At 39.5% G+C, this 15372-nt stretch overlaps 1 protein-coding gene across 2 annotated transcripts; it reads left to right on the plus strand.

Annotated features, from left to right (window-relative positions):
- Positions 1 to 3757: 3757 nt before the first annotated feature.
- Positions 3758 to 13870, plus strand: LOC135530938 (CD209 antigen-like protein C). 2 transcript variants are annotated; one of them, XM_064959103.1, is made up of 6 exons: positions 3759 to 4128; positions 6735 to 6830; positions 10260 to 10550; positions 10670 to 10812; positions 10913 to 11016; positions 12935 to 13870. In XM_064959103.1, the coding sequence occupies exons 1-6, from the start codon at positions 4026 to 4028 to the stop codon at positions 13092 to 13094; spliced, it is 897 nt and encodes a 298-aa protein (XP_064815175.1). In that variant the 5' UTR covers positions 3759 to 4025; the 3' UTR covers positions 13095 to 13870. The 2 variants fall into 2 exon arrangements, with proteins under 2 accessions (XP_064815176.1, XP_064815175.1); XM_064959104.1 differs by lacking the exon at positions 6735 to 6830 and having other exon boundaries at positions 3758 to 4128.
- Positions 13871 to 15372: the final 1502 nt, after the last annotated feature.

Below are 15372 nucleotides of genomic sequence, written 5' to 3' on the forward strand. Positions count from 1 at the left end.
TCCACATCTCCTGATGTACTGGCCTGTCTCCTGGTAGCGCCTCCATGCTCTGGACACTACGCTGACAGACACAGTAAACCTTGCCACAGCTCGCATTGATGTGCCATCCTGGATGAGCTGCACTACCTGAGCCACTTGTGTGGGTTGTAGACTCCGTCTCATGCTACCACTAGAGTGAAAGCACCGCCAGCATTCAAAAGTGACCAAAACATCAGCCAGGAAGCATAGGAACTGAGAAGTGGTCTGTGGTCACCACCTGTAGAACCACTCCTTTATTGGGGGTGTCTTGCTAATTCCCTATAATTTCCACCTGTTGTCTATTGCATTTGCACAACAGCATGTGACATTTATTGTCAATCAGTGTTGCTTCCTAAGTGGACAGTTTGATTTCACAGAAGTGTGATTGACTTGGAGTTACATTGTGTTGTTTAGGTGTTCCCTTTATTTTTTGAGCAACGTATATCAACCGATTGTGTAGGTTTTTCAATAACAGTGGGAGGAACAATGGCGGCTTTACTCTGTAGCGCAAAAACTCTCTCTGAGATCCCCCACCTATTCATTTACGCAATGTGATCTTTCACGCTCATTTTCTTTAAAGCCTGAAACTATGTCTAAAGACTGTTGACACCTAAGGGAAGCCAGAGAAAAATGAATCTGGTTGATGTCCCTTTAAATGGAGGATAGGCATGCATAGGAACAAAAGGGTTTCAAAATAAGAGGCACTTCCTGATTGGAATTTCCTCAGGGTTTCGCCTGCAATATCAGTTCTGTTATACTCACAGACAATATTTTGACAGTTTTGGAAACTTTAGTGTGGTTTCTATCCTAATCTGTCAATTATATGCATATTCTAGCATCTGGTCCTGAGAAATAGGCTGTTTACTTTGGGAATGTTATTTTTCCAAACATAAAAATAGTGCCCCCTAGCTTCAAGAGGTTATTAATATTATTTTATATTTTTTCTTAACTTCTTAAAGCATCGTTGGTTAAGGTCATGTAGGTAAGCATTTCACTGTACAATTCCGTGCATGTGACAAATAAAATGTGGTCTGGCTGACTCCGTTACTGAGGGTACCTAGAAATGGGTGCATGGCACCCCACTGACCACCCGGAGGTAAAAGACTACTGCTCTATAACAACACTGACCACCGCAAGGTAAAAGACTACTACTCTATAATAACACTGACCACCCCAAGGTAAGAGACTACTGCTATATAATAACACTGACCACCCCAAGGTAAGAGACTACTGCTCTATAATAACACTGACCACCCCAAGGTAAGAGACTACTGCTCTATAATAACACTGACCACCCCAAGGTAAGAGACTACTACTCTATAATAACACTGACCTCCCCAAGGTAAGAGACTACTGCTCTATAATAACACTGACCTCCCCAAGGTAAGAGACTACTGATCTAATAACACTGACCACCCCAATGTAAGAGACTACTGCTCTATAATAACTTTGACCACCCCGAGGTAAGTGACAACTGATCTATAGTAACACTGACCACCCCAAGGTAAGAGACTACTGTCTTACTACGGTCGTCGTAAGATCAAGGCGCAGAGTGGTAAGCGTAATTCTTCTAATTAATTAAAGAAATAACAGTGAACAAACTATCAAAAAAACAAACCGTGACGCTAATATGCGTCGTGCAGACAGGCAACTAAACATAGACCAAGAACCCACAAAAGGACGAGGCAAAATGGCTACCTGAATATGATCCCCAATCAGAGACAACGATAAACAGCTGCCTCTGATTGGGATCCATTTCAGGCCACCAAAGACATACAATTGTCTAGACTAACAAAAACTCCCAGATCTACAAAAACCCTAGACAATACAAAAATGAACATACCCACCCTCGTCACACCCTGATCTAACCAAAAATAAGAAAGAAAACAAAGATAACTAAGGTCAGGGTGTGACAACTGCTCTAATAACACTGATCACTCCAAGGTAAGAGACTTCTGCTCTAATAACACTGACCACGCCAAGGTAAGAGACTACTGCTCTAATAACACTGATCACGCCAAGGTAAGAGACTACTACTCTAATAACACTGACCACCCCAAGGTAAGAGACTACTGCTCTAATAACACTGATCACGCCAAGGTAAGAGACTACTACTCTAATAACACTGTACACACCAAGGTAAGAGACTACTGCTCTAATAACACTGACCACCCCAAGATAAGAGACTACTGCTCTAATAACACTGACCATCCCAAGGTAAGAGACTACTACTCTAATAACACTGACCACCCCAAGGTAAGAGACTACTACTCTAATAACACTGACCACCCCAAGGTAAGAGACTACTACTCTAATAACACTGACCACCCCAAGGTAAGAGACTACTACTCTAATAACACTGACCACCCCAAGGTAAGAGACTACTACTCTAATAACACTGACCACAGTGGAAGGAGTAGGACTGATTCTCTGTGGTTCTGAGAGAGAGGTCAGTCTAACTCTGTGTTGTTCATACTCTAGGTTCTGAGAGAGTGGTCAGTCTAACTCTGTGTTGTTCATACTCTAGGTTCTGAGAGAGTGGTCAGTCTAACTCTGTGTTGTTCATACTCTAGGTTCTGAGAGAGAGGTCAGTCTAACTCTGTGTTGTTCATACTCTAGGTTCTGAGAGAGAGGTCAGTCTAACTCTGTGTTGTTCATACTCTAGGTTCTGAGAGAGAGGTCAGTCTAACTCGGTGTTGTTCATACTCTAGGTTCTGAGAGAGAGGTCAGTCTAACTCTGTGTTGTTCATACTCTAGGTTCTGAGAGAGAGGTCAGTCTAACTCTGTGTTGTTCATACTCTAGGTTCTGAGAGAGTGGTCAGTCTAACTCTGTGTTGTTCATACTCTATGTTCTGAGAGAGAGGTCAGTCTAACTCTGTGTTGTTCATACTCTAGGTTCTGAGAGAGTGGTCAGTCTAACTCTGTGTTGTTCATACTCTAGGTTCTGAGAGAGTGGTCAGTCTAACTCTGTGTTGTTCATACTCTAGGTTCTGAGAGAGAGGTCAGTCTAACTCTGTGTTGTTCATACTCTAGGTTCTGAGAGAGAGGTCAGTCTAACTCTGTGTTGTTCATACTCTCAGTTTTGAGAGAGTGGTCAGTCTAACTCTTTTGTTTCTACTGCAGGTATTGGAGGAGTGTAGAGCCTAACGGTGGTGAAGGTGAGAACTGTGTGGTGGTACCTTACTGGTCATCAGGCCAAGGAGAATGGTGGGACTATCAGTGTTCATTTCCACACTACTGGATCTGTGAAAAAGGCTCTTCATCACACACACACACACACACACACTCTGAATCATGCACACACATACACACTGAATCATGCACACACACACACACACACTGAATCATGCACACACACACACACAGAATCATGTACGCACACAAAACAAATTAGGTATATAATACCCAATACCTATTGTCAATCTTAAGATGGACAGTTAATTATGTAACATTTCTTGTAGACTGTACACAAGTCTCTCTCTCTTTCCCTCTTTTTATTAGCAACATGTCATGTGACTATTTTTTTATTTATTTTTTCATTATCAATTATTATAAATAACTTTTATAATAAGAAGAACAAAGGCACAGATGAGTAAATAAAGGAACAATCTCTGAGTTTTACCAGCTTCCTGATTGAATGTGAGTCACGAAGTGCGAGCCATGATGTCACTTCCTTACGAACAATGTCACATAGTTATTGCGGAATATAACATCTTGCTTGAAAGAGATTGCATACTTAAAACGTTCTTTCTACTGCAGTCGACCACAGACAGACAGAGACACCAATGGAGAGGCACATCAGACAACAACTTGTCATTGAAGTTAGAATCATACAGCAGATATTACCATTAGGAGTCTGTTAGAAAGGTATTCATACAGTAGAAGTAAGTTAATACTATAAGTAAAAGTAAAAATCATATATATTACAATAAAAGGTCAGACAGTCTGAATTATTTGATGAATTGATTGATTGGGGTCATCATTGATATTCGGTACGGTTAGTTAAGATGGCCGACTACGTCAACAAACAGGTGATTGAATTAAAAGAAGTTAATGAAGAAAACCAGAATAGAGCAACGAGGAGCGTGAAGGCTGAGACCCATCTCTCAGGTACAAAGAATTATCTTTCTCTCTCTCTCACACACACGCAGATGCAGACAGGTATGAACGCACACACCGAACGTACACACATATGCTGGCACGTGCAAACACACTTATAGCACATCATAGAAAAATGCTTGTTTGTTTTTTATTGTTCTGTCTTCTGTGGTACAGCTTGTACAGAGCCTGGGGTTTACAACCTGCTGTGGTCACATACACTAAAATGCATACATTTTATGCATAATTCATAGACAGAGCTACAGTATGTATGACTGGTACTGCATGTAATTCATATACAGAGCTACAGTATGTATGACTAGTACTGTATGTAATTCATAGACAGAGTTACAGTATGTATGAGTGGTACTGTATGTAATTCATAGACAGAGCTATATATGACTAGTACTGTATGTAATTCATATACAGAGCTACAGTATGTATGACTGGTACTGTATGTAATACATAGACAGAGCTACAGTATGTATGACTGGCACTGTATGTAATTCATAGACAGAGCTACAGTATGTATGACTAGTACTGTATGTAATTCATAGACAGAGCTACAGTATGTATGACTGGTACTGTATGTAATTCATAGACATAACTATATATGACTGGTACTGTATGTAATTCATAGACAGAGCTACAGTATGTATGACTGGTACTGTATGTAATTCATAGACAGAACTACAGTATGTATGACTGGTACTGTATGTAATTCATAGACAGAACTATATATGACTGGTACTGTATGTAATTCATAGACAGAGCTACAGTATATATGACTGGTACTGTATGTAGTTCATAGACAGAACTACAGTATGTATGACTGGTACTGTATGTAATTCATAGACAGAGCTACAGTATGTATGAATGGTACTGTATGTAATTCATAGACAGAGCTACAGTATGTATGAGTGGTACTGTATGTAATTCATAGACAGAGCTACAGTATGTATGACAAGTACTGTATGTAATTCATAGACAGAGCTACAGTATGTATGACAAGTACTTTATGTAATTCATAGACAGAGCTACAGTATGTATGACAAGAACTGTATGTAATTCATAGACAGAGTTATATATGACTGGTACTGTATGTAATTCATAGACAGAGCTACAGTATGTATGACTGGTACTGTATGTAATTCATAGACAGAGCTACAGTATGTATGACCAGTACTGTATGTAATTCATAGACAGAGCTACAGTATGTATGACTGGCACTGTATGTAATTCATAGACATAGTTATGTATGACTGGTACTGTATGTAATTCATAGACAGAACTATATATGACTGGTACTGTATGCAATTCATAGACAGAGCTACAGTATGTAAGACTGGTACTGTATGTAATTCATAGACAGAACTACAGTATGTAAGACTGGTACTGTATGTAATTCATAGACAGAGCTATGTATGACTGGAACTGTATGTAATTCATAGACAGAACTATGTATGACTGGTACTGTATGTAATTCATAGACAGAACTATGTATGACTGGTACTGTATGTAATTCATAGACAGAACTATGTATGACTGGTACTGTATGTAATTCATAGACAGAACTATATATGACTGGTACTGTATGTAATTCATAGCTACAGTATGTATGACTGGTACTGTATGTAATTCATAGACAGGGTTATGTATGTCTGGTTATGTATGTAATTCATAGCTACAGTATGTATGACTGGTCTGTATGTAATTCATTGACATAGTTATGTATGACTGGTACTGTATGTAATTCATAGACAGAGCTATGTATGGCTGGTACTGTATGTAATTCACAGTTACAGTATGTATGTCTGGTACTGTATGTAATTCATAGTTACAGTATGTATGTCTGGTAATGTATGTAGTTCATAGACAGGGTTATGTATGTCTGGTTATGTATGTAATTCATAGCTACAGTATGTATGACTGGTCTGTATGTAATTCATTGACATAGTTATGTATGACTGGTACTGTATGTAATTCATAGACAGAACTATGTTTGGCTGGTACTGTATGTAATTAATTCATAGCTCCAGTATGTATTCAAGGACTGTCCATCCATGAGATTAATATGATAGTTTTACCCATTTGAGTCTACACAGTGTTTGCAGTTCTGTGGTAGAACAAACTTATATTTTGGGTCCTGATGGGGTTAGAAAGTTAAACTAAGCTCATGAGGCATTTACAGTAGAAGTTACATTCATGAAGAATGAATGGGTAAATATCATACATTTCTAAATGTAAGCAGCAATCACAGATAATCTCTTTTAGTCATGCTTTAGCTATATTGTGTAATTTTGGCTTCCTGTTTATCAGAATTGAGATGACAGCACTCTTGAGCAAACGTTCGCTGCCAACCCTAAATCAGGGGTGTGGTTGTCAGAGTTCTAATCATAGTCAGGAGTGATTCAGGATGTTATATGTTGTTGATTCTGTTTGTAATCTTAATGTAGGATGGTGTGTGTGTGTGTGTGTGTGTGTGTGTGTGTGTGTGTGTGTGTGTGTGTGTGTGTGTGTGTGTGTGTGTGTGTGTGTGTGTGTGTGTGTGTGTGTGTGTGTGTGTGTGTGTGTGTGTGTGTGTGTGTGTGTGTGTGTCTGCCTGTGTTTCTCTGCAGATAGAAGACTAAGACTCTACAGGCTGGCTGCTGGGTGTTTAGGAGTGCTGTGTGTTCTACAAGTCACTCTCAACATCTCCCTGAGACTGGCTTTCTGTGAGTGAGGCTTTGTCCCAACTGATACCCCACTATCACAGTACTTTTGACATTGCACTATATAGGGAATAGGGTGCCATTTGGGTCTGCGTACTGAAACTTTTTTTCAGTCCAAGTCAAGCACTGCCAATAATGTGACAACAAAAACAAAAGAACTGCATCAGCTCTACTTGAGTACACAAACCATGTCTACAGGGCATTCTGGAGGTATTCAGACGTCCTCACATGTTGTTATGTTACCTACTTATTATAAAATTGATGAGGAGAAGAAAACATTGAATCTATCAACACACAATGACAATACAAAGTGAAAACAGGTTAATAGAATATTTTCCAAATGTATAAAAAAACTAAAACATAAATACCTTATTTACATCAGTATTCAGAGCCTTCACTGTGAGACTCGAAATTGAGCTCAGGTGCATCCTGTTTCCATTGATCTCCCTTGAGATGCTTCTACAACTTGATTGGAGTCCACCTGTGGTAAATTCAATTGATTGGACATGATTTGGAAAGGCACACACCTGTATATATGAGGTCTTACAGTTGACAGAGCATGTCAGAGCAAAACCCAAGCCATGAGGTCAAAGGAATTGTCCATAGAGCTCTGAGACAGGATTGTGCTGAGATATAGAACTGGGGAAGGGTACAAATACATTTCTGCAGCATTGAAGGTCCCTAAGAACACAGTGGCCTCCATCATTCCTAAATGGAAGGAGTTGGGAAACACCAAGGCTCTTGCTATAGCTGGCCGTCAGGGACGTGACGGCCAGGTGCTTCAACAAAAGTACTCTGACAGAACTCCAGAGTTCCGCTGTGGAGATGGGAGAACCTTCCAGATGGACAACCATCTCTGCAGCACTCCACCAATCAGGCCTTTATGGTAGAGTAGCCAGACAGAAGCCACTCCTCAGTAAAAGGCACATGACAGACAACGCAGGAATGGCTTCAGGACAAGTCTCTGAGTGTCCTTCAGTGGCCCAGTCAAAGCCTGGACTTGAACCGAATCGAACACCTCTGGAGAGACTTGAAAAGAGCTGTGCAGCAATGCTCCCCATCCAACCTGAAAGAGGTTGAGAGGATCTACAGAGAAACATGGTAGAAACTCCCCAAATACAGGTGTGCCAAGCTTGTAACCAATAATCATACCCAATAAGTCTCGAGGCTGTAATCGCTGCCAAAGGTGCTTCAACAAAGTACTGAGTAAAGGGTCTGAATAATAATAGTACATTTGATATTTCTGTTTTATTATTTTTAATCTTGGAACTACCCATTCCGGATCCGGGAGAATTGTCAGCAACTACACTAATTAGCATAGCGCAGTGGTCAAATAATCTTACTAGAAAATATTCATATTCATGAAAATCACAAGTGAAATATATTGGAACACAGCTTAGCCTTTTGTTAATCACCCTGTCATCTCAGATTTTCAAAATATGCTATACAGCCAACGCTAGACAAACATTTGTGTAAGTTTATCATAGACTAGCATAGCATTATACCTTGCTAGCAGCAGGCAACCTTGTCACGAAAATCAGAAAAGCAATCAAATTAAATCGTTTACCTTTGAAGAACTTCGGACGTTTTCACTCAAGAGACTCCCAGGTAGATAGCCAAAGTTCATTTTTTCCCAAAATATTTTTTGGGGAGGCGAAATAGTTAAGTTTGTTCTTCACGTTTGGCTGAGAAATCGCCCGGAAATTGCAGTCACGACAATGGCGAAAAGAAATCCTAATTATATCCATAATATCGACATAAACATGGAAACATTTTTTGCAATCAATCCTCAAGGTGTTTTTCAAATATCTTTTTGATAATATATCAACCGGGACAGTTGGCTTTTCAGTTGGACCGGGAGGAAAAATGGCTACCTCTTCTCTTTCACGCAATAATCACTCTGAGAGCCATCAGCTGGCCACTTACGCAATGTGTTCGTTTACGCTCATTCTTCAACATAAAGGCGTGAAACTACGTCTAAAGGCTGTAGATACCTTAGGGAAGACATAGAAAAAGGAATCTGGTTGATATCCCTTTCAATGGTCAATAGGGATGCATAGAAAGACAGGGGTTTCAAAATAAGGGTCACTTCCTGCTTGGATTTTTCTCAGAATTTCGCCTGCAAATTCAGTTCTGTTATACACAGACAATATTTTTACAGTTTTGGAAACTCTAGATTGTTTTCTATCCTAAGCTATCAATTATATGCATATTCTAGCATCTGGTCCTGGGAAATAGGCAGTTAACTTTGGGAACGTTATTTTTCCAAAAATAAATATAGTGCCCCCTAGCTTAAAGTTGCACACATTTCTACAAAACTGTTTATGCTTTGTCATTATGGGGTATTGTGTTTAGATTGATGAGGGGAGAAAATAATTTAATACATTGTAGAATAAGGTTGTAAGAAAGTCAAAGGGTCTGAATACTTTCTGAATGCACAGTATAAACTGGGATATCAACCATTTAAAGTTGGCCTTATTTGGAGTGACCATAGAATTCTATGTAAGTGACCTAACTGAGTAAAATAGTTGTCTGCAATTAGGCCATGTCCTTTGCTAACCTAACATAACTAATGAAAGCCAAGTTTGATGTGTTTATCTTCTGACCATTTGGGCGGAAGTGTCTGGGAAGGAGATTAGGTGTCACATCTAAACTTAACTTTACAGGCTGTTTCTTCCTTCAGCACAGCTTGTCCCCCTTTATATGTTTATATCATATTCAACATAGTGGGTTATGTCACATAGTGGTTTATGTCACACTTTATAAAGCATGACATATACTTATAGATGCTTAATAACACATGTATGAAGTGCTTATGAAAGCATGAGGAAGGCTGTATAAAAGCCTTTATAAACTGAATGTAATTTAAAGCAGGACCATGAAGGTATACTGTGTATTCTGAAGTTATTATTTGAGAGCATTGAAGATTAAATCCCAATCAGTGAAAGAATGATTGATGTAGCTAACTAGCAGAATTACATCAATCATCAACGTCAATGATCAGCTGATAGTCTGTCCTCTTTTCCGGATGTCCATCATGTCTTTGGTAACCAGTGGTGGAGTGATATTTGTTTATGACATCATCATGTCTCAATCAAAGTTTGTACCGACAGATGGCCCCTTTTGAATCTCTTTATAGAATATATCTAAAATGCATCCTCAGATTACAACGTCTGACTATATCCACATTGTCTCAAAAACTTGTTATATTTTTAACACCTTCCTACACCAAGATAGGCATACCTCATTTCAAAATAGACTGTAAACATCAATGTCAATCTTTAATGATAATTCATCACGTTTAACTGGTGAAATGTCCACACTGCATGCCAATCATCTCAGTCATTATCATGGGAATATACATTTAGATATTATTGAATTACTGTTTGGTGAGTGAATTAACCATAAGCTATATGTATCAATCCTTTCCAGATAACAGTGGCAATGTGACTGAAGAGAGAGACCAGCTACAAACCAGTTACAACACACTGACTGAAGAGAGAGACCAGCTACAGACCAGTTACAACATACTGACTGAAGAGAGAGACCAGCAACAGACCAGTTACAACACCCTGACTAAAGAGAGAGACCAGCTAAAACTCATTTACAACATTCTGACTAAAAAGGGAGAACAGCTACAGACCACTTACAACACCCTGACTATAGAGAGAGACCAGCTACAGAAGGAAAGAGATGATCTCATGAGAAAGTTTTCTATTCTGAGTGAGTTTAACTGATAAATGATCATAACATCACATATGTATATGCTGTTAACGTGTGTTCGTATTGTACAATAATAGGTGCAGAATAACAAGATGGAAATGCATGTTATTTTCTTGTAGAACAAACCTGTCCTGAAGGCTGGCAGAAGTTTGAATCCAGTTGGTACTTCCTGTCTACAGTGAAAAAACCCTGGAGGGAGAGTAGACAGGACTGTCTGGAGAGAGGAGCAGACCTGGTGATCGCAAACAGTGATAAGGAACAGGTGAGAGAAACAAACATCTCTTGGTCAGTAATGTATCTTCCAGTATTTAACACATGTAGCCTATAGTAGTTGACCATATCAGTATCTTTCTCAACAACAGGAGTTTCTCTTCAGCTTCAATAAGAGAGCCTGGATTGGTCTGACTGACTCTGTTACTGAGGGGACCTGGAAATGGGTGGACGGCACCCCACTGACCACCCCAAGGTAAGAGACTACTGCTCTATAATAACAATAACCACATTGTAATGAGTAGGACTGATTATCGGTGTTGTTCATAATTGGTGTGATAGGGACCTTTAACAAATTACATGTTGCTTCAAATCATGTTCAAAGATGTCATTCCACGAGCACTAAAGATATATCTGAAAATATCATAAAAAAATACAGATAAAGTGTTGGTTCTTGTTCCAAATAAGGAAATGCTCCTTTTAAATCTGAAAAAAACATGTCTGTATTTACATTGACACCTTTTATTGTTTTTTACACTGACACTCTTGCACTGAGTCTATGTACACACTAACTAGACTCTACCCACACACTCACTAGACTCTACCCACACACTCACTATACTCTACCCACACACTAACTAGACTCTACCCACACACTCACTAGACTCTACCCACACACTCACTAGACTACACACACACTCACTAGACTCTACACACACACTCACTAGACTCTACCCACACACTCACTAGACTCTACCCACACACTCACTATACTCTACCCACACACTCACTAGACTCTACCCACACACTCACTAGACTCTACCCACACACTCACTAGACTCTACACACACACTCACTAGACTCTGCCAACACACTCACTAGACTCTACCCACACACTCACTAGACTCTACCCACACACTCACTAGACTCTACACACACTCACTAGACTCTACCCACACACTCACTAGACTCTACCCACACACTCACTAGACTCTACCCACACACTCACTAGACTCTACACACACACTCACTAGACTCTGCCAACACACTCACTAGACTCTACCCACACACTCACTAGACTCTACCCACACACTCACTAGACTCTACCCACACACTCACTAGACTCTACCCACACACTCACTAGACTCTACCCACACACTCACTAGACTCTACCCACACACTCACTAGACTCTACCCACACACTCACTAGACTCTACCCACACACTCACTTGACTCTACCCACACACTCACTAGACTCTACCCACACAGTCACTAGACTCTACCCACACACTCACTATACTCTACCCACACACTCACTAGACTCTACCCACACACTCACTAGACTCTACCCACACACTCACTCGACTCTAAACACACACTCACTAGACTCTACCCACACACTCACTAGACTCTACCCACACACTCACTAGACTCTACCCACACACTCACTAGACTCTACCCACACACTCACTAGACTCTACCCACACACTCACTAGACTCTACCCACACAGTCACACATACTTACACTGATACTGAAATACATGTACACACAAAACACACATACGTATATTGACGCCACAAATCAGTCCCATTTAAAATCTTATTTCCCTTACCCGTCCTCTTACTCTAACCCTAACCTTAACCCTAAAACTAACCCTAAACCTAACCTTAACCCTAACCTTAACCCTAAAACTAACCCTAACCCTATACCAACCTTAACCCTAAACCCCTAGAAATAGTATTTAACACGTCCACACACAGACACACAGACACACACACACACACACACACACACACACACACACACACACACACACACACACACACACACACACACACACACACACACACACACACACACACACACACACACACACACACAGACTTTCACATTCTTTCACATTCTTTCACATTCTTTCACATTCTTCACACTCACTTTGCAACTCTGTTTATTATCTATCCTAACTGCCTGGTCACTTTTTATTCTGTGTTAATATTTTCATTTTTTTATTTAGCAAATGTTTTATCAATTTATTTCTTAATATTTAACTCTGCATTGTTGGGGATTGACCCGTAACTAAGCATTTCATGGTAAAGTCTACACCTGTTGTAATTCGCGCATGTGACAAAATACGATTTTTATTATTTTATTTCCTGTCTTGTTTACCCTGTAGTTACTGGTACTTACAGCAGCCTGATAATGGTGGTGACAACCCAGCAAATCGGAAGGAGGACTGTGTTGAGCTGAACACGGAAACATGGCGTCCTGTAAAGGCATGGAATGACCTGTCATGTTTACTCAATCGTTACTGGATTTGTGAGAAAAGGGTTTAACATCACCATGACAACAGAGGAGGCTGGTGGGAGGACGCGCACACACACAGCACCTTACAGTGCACACAACTTCATTCTCTCTCTCTCTAAGACACACCAACACACTGCTGGTACTGCACTGAGGGGCAAAACCTGATAATGGTGGAGTACCAAGATATAACTAGGACTGTGCTGATGGTAATATTGGGTATTCTGAACCTGTATATAAATATTATGACATAGCATTTACCTCTCAACATAACTGGATTTGTGAAGAGTTATACAGTAGCTCATTATATAGTAGTGCTACAGTGCTAATGCATCTCTCTCTAGTTAAACAGTGTGTAGACATACTGTCATCTGTACAATGCTTGTATTCATTGTTTAAATAGAAACATATTATGTGATTTGCCATAATGTGATTTTTTTCATAATCAATTATTAGCATAAACGACTTTAGTAAGAAGATGAACTCAGGCTCAGATTAAGTAAGAAAGGAACCTATCAGGTTTACCAGCTTCCTGATTGAATGTGATTGGATTGTTAAAACAATGTGACTTGCAGTTGGACACAGACAGAAGGCAGAACAGTGCTGAGAGGATACCTGCTGCACGCAGGCAAACACACACACACACAGACACACACACAGACACACACACAGACACACACACAGACACAGAGACACAAACACAGACAGACACACAGACAAACACACAGACACACGTGTGAAGTTCCCCTTTTCTGATAAAGATGTCCCACACACACCTCTGAATAACCCGTCACACTGATGTCACACAAAGACACGTGTGAAGTTCCCCTTTTCTGATAAAGATGCAGACAGAAAACCCACACACACCTCTGAATAACCCGTCACACTGACGTCACACACAGACAGCTTAGATAAAAGAAAAGTGTCCCTATTGGTGGCATAGAGAGAGATAGAGTCATAATGTAAACTCCATTTGAAGGCTGGAGAAGCCACAAACAGAACAGTCAAAGTGATAGGATGAAAGGCTGCACTCTTCACTACTTGTTTTCATGCAGCTATCATGTTATATCACTGTGTTTAGCATATCCTGTAATGTATAACTTCCTGATTGAAGGTGATTGGATACTTTAAAAACTGTAGTAGACAACAGACAGAGATCCGAGAGGTAACTAGTTGAGATGCACATCAGAGCAACTACTCAACTACTAGTCACTGAAGTTAGAATCATACAGTAGATATTACCATTAGGAGACAGTTAGAAAGGTAATCATACAGTAGATATTACCATTAGGAGACAGTTAGAAAGGTAATCATACAGTAGATATTACCATTAGGAGTCAGTTAGAAAGGTAATCATACAGTAGATATTACCATTAGGAGACAGTTAGAAAGGTAATCATACAGCAGATATTACCATTAGTAGTCAGATAGAAAGGTAATCATACAGTAGATATTACCATTAGGAGACAGTTAGAAAGGTAATCATACTGTAGATATTACTATTAGGAGACAGTTAGAAAGGTAATCATACAGTAGATATTACCATTAGGAGTCAGTTAGAAAGGTAATCATACAGTAGATATTACCATTAGGAGTCAGTTAGAAAGGTAATCATACTGTAGATATTACTATTAGGAGACAGTTAGAAAGGTAATCATACAGTAGATATTACAGTTAGGAGTCAGTTAGAAAGGTAATCATACAGTAGATATTACCATTAGTAGTCAGATAGAAAGGTAATCATACAGTAGATATTACCATTAGGAGACAGTTAGAAAGGTAATCATACAGTAGATATTACCATTAGGAGACAGTTAGAAAGGTAATCATACAGTAGATATTACCATTAGGAGTCAGTTAGAAAGGTAATCATACAGTAGATATTACCATTAGGAGTCAGTTAGAAAGGTAATCATACAGTAGATATTACCATTGGGAGTCAGTTACAAAGGTAATCATACAGTAGATATTACCATTAGGAGTCAGTTAGAAAGGTAATCATACAGTAGATATTACCATTAGGAGTCAGTTACAAAGGTAATCATACAGTAGATATTACCATTATGTTCTCAGAGAGTGGTCAGTCTAACTCTGTGTTGTTCATACACTATGTTCTGAGAGAGGTCAGTCTAACTCTGTATTGTTCATACTTTATGTTCTGAGAGAGAGGTCAGTATAACTCTGTGTTGTTCATACTCTATGTTCTGAGAGAGAGGTCAGTCTAACTCTGTGTTGTTCATACTCTATGTTCTGAGAGAGAGGTCAGTCTAACTCTGTGTTGTTCATACTCTATGTTCTCAGAGAGTGGTA

This window comes from Oncorhynchus masou, unplaced genomic scaffold (assembly GCF_036934945.1).
Source record: "Oncorhynchus masou masou isolate Uvic2021 unplaced genomic scaffold, UVic_Omas_1.1 unplaced_scaffold_1463, whole genome shotgun sequence".
NCBI lineage: Eukaryota > Metazoa > Chordata > Actinopteri > Salmoniformes > Salmonidae > Oncorhynchus > Oncorhynchus masou.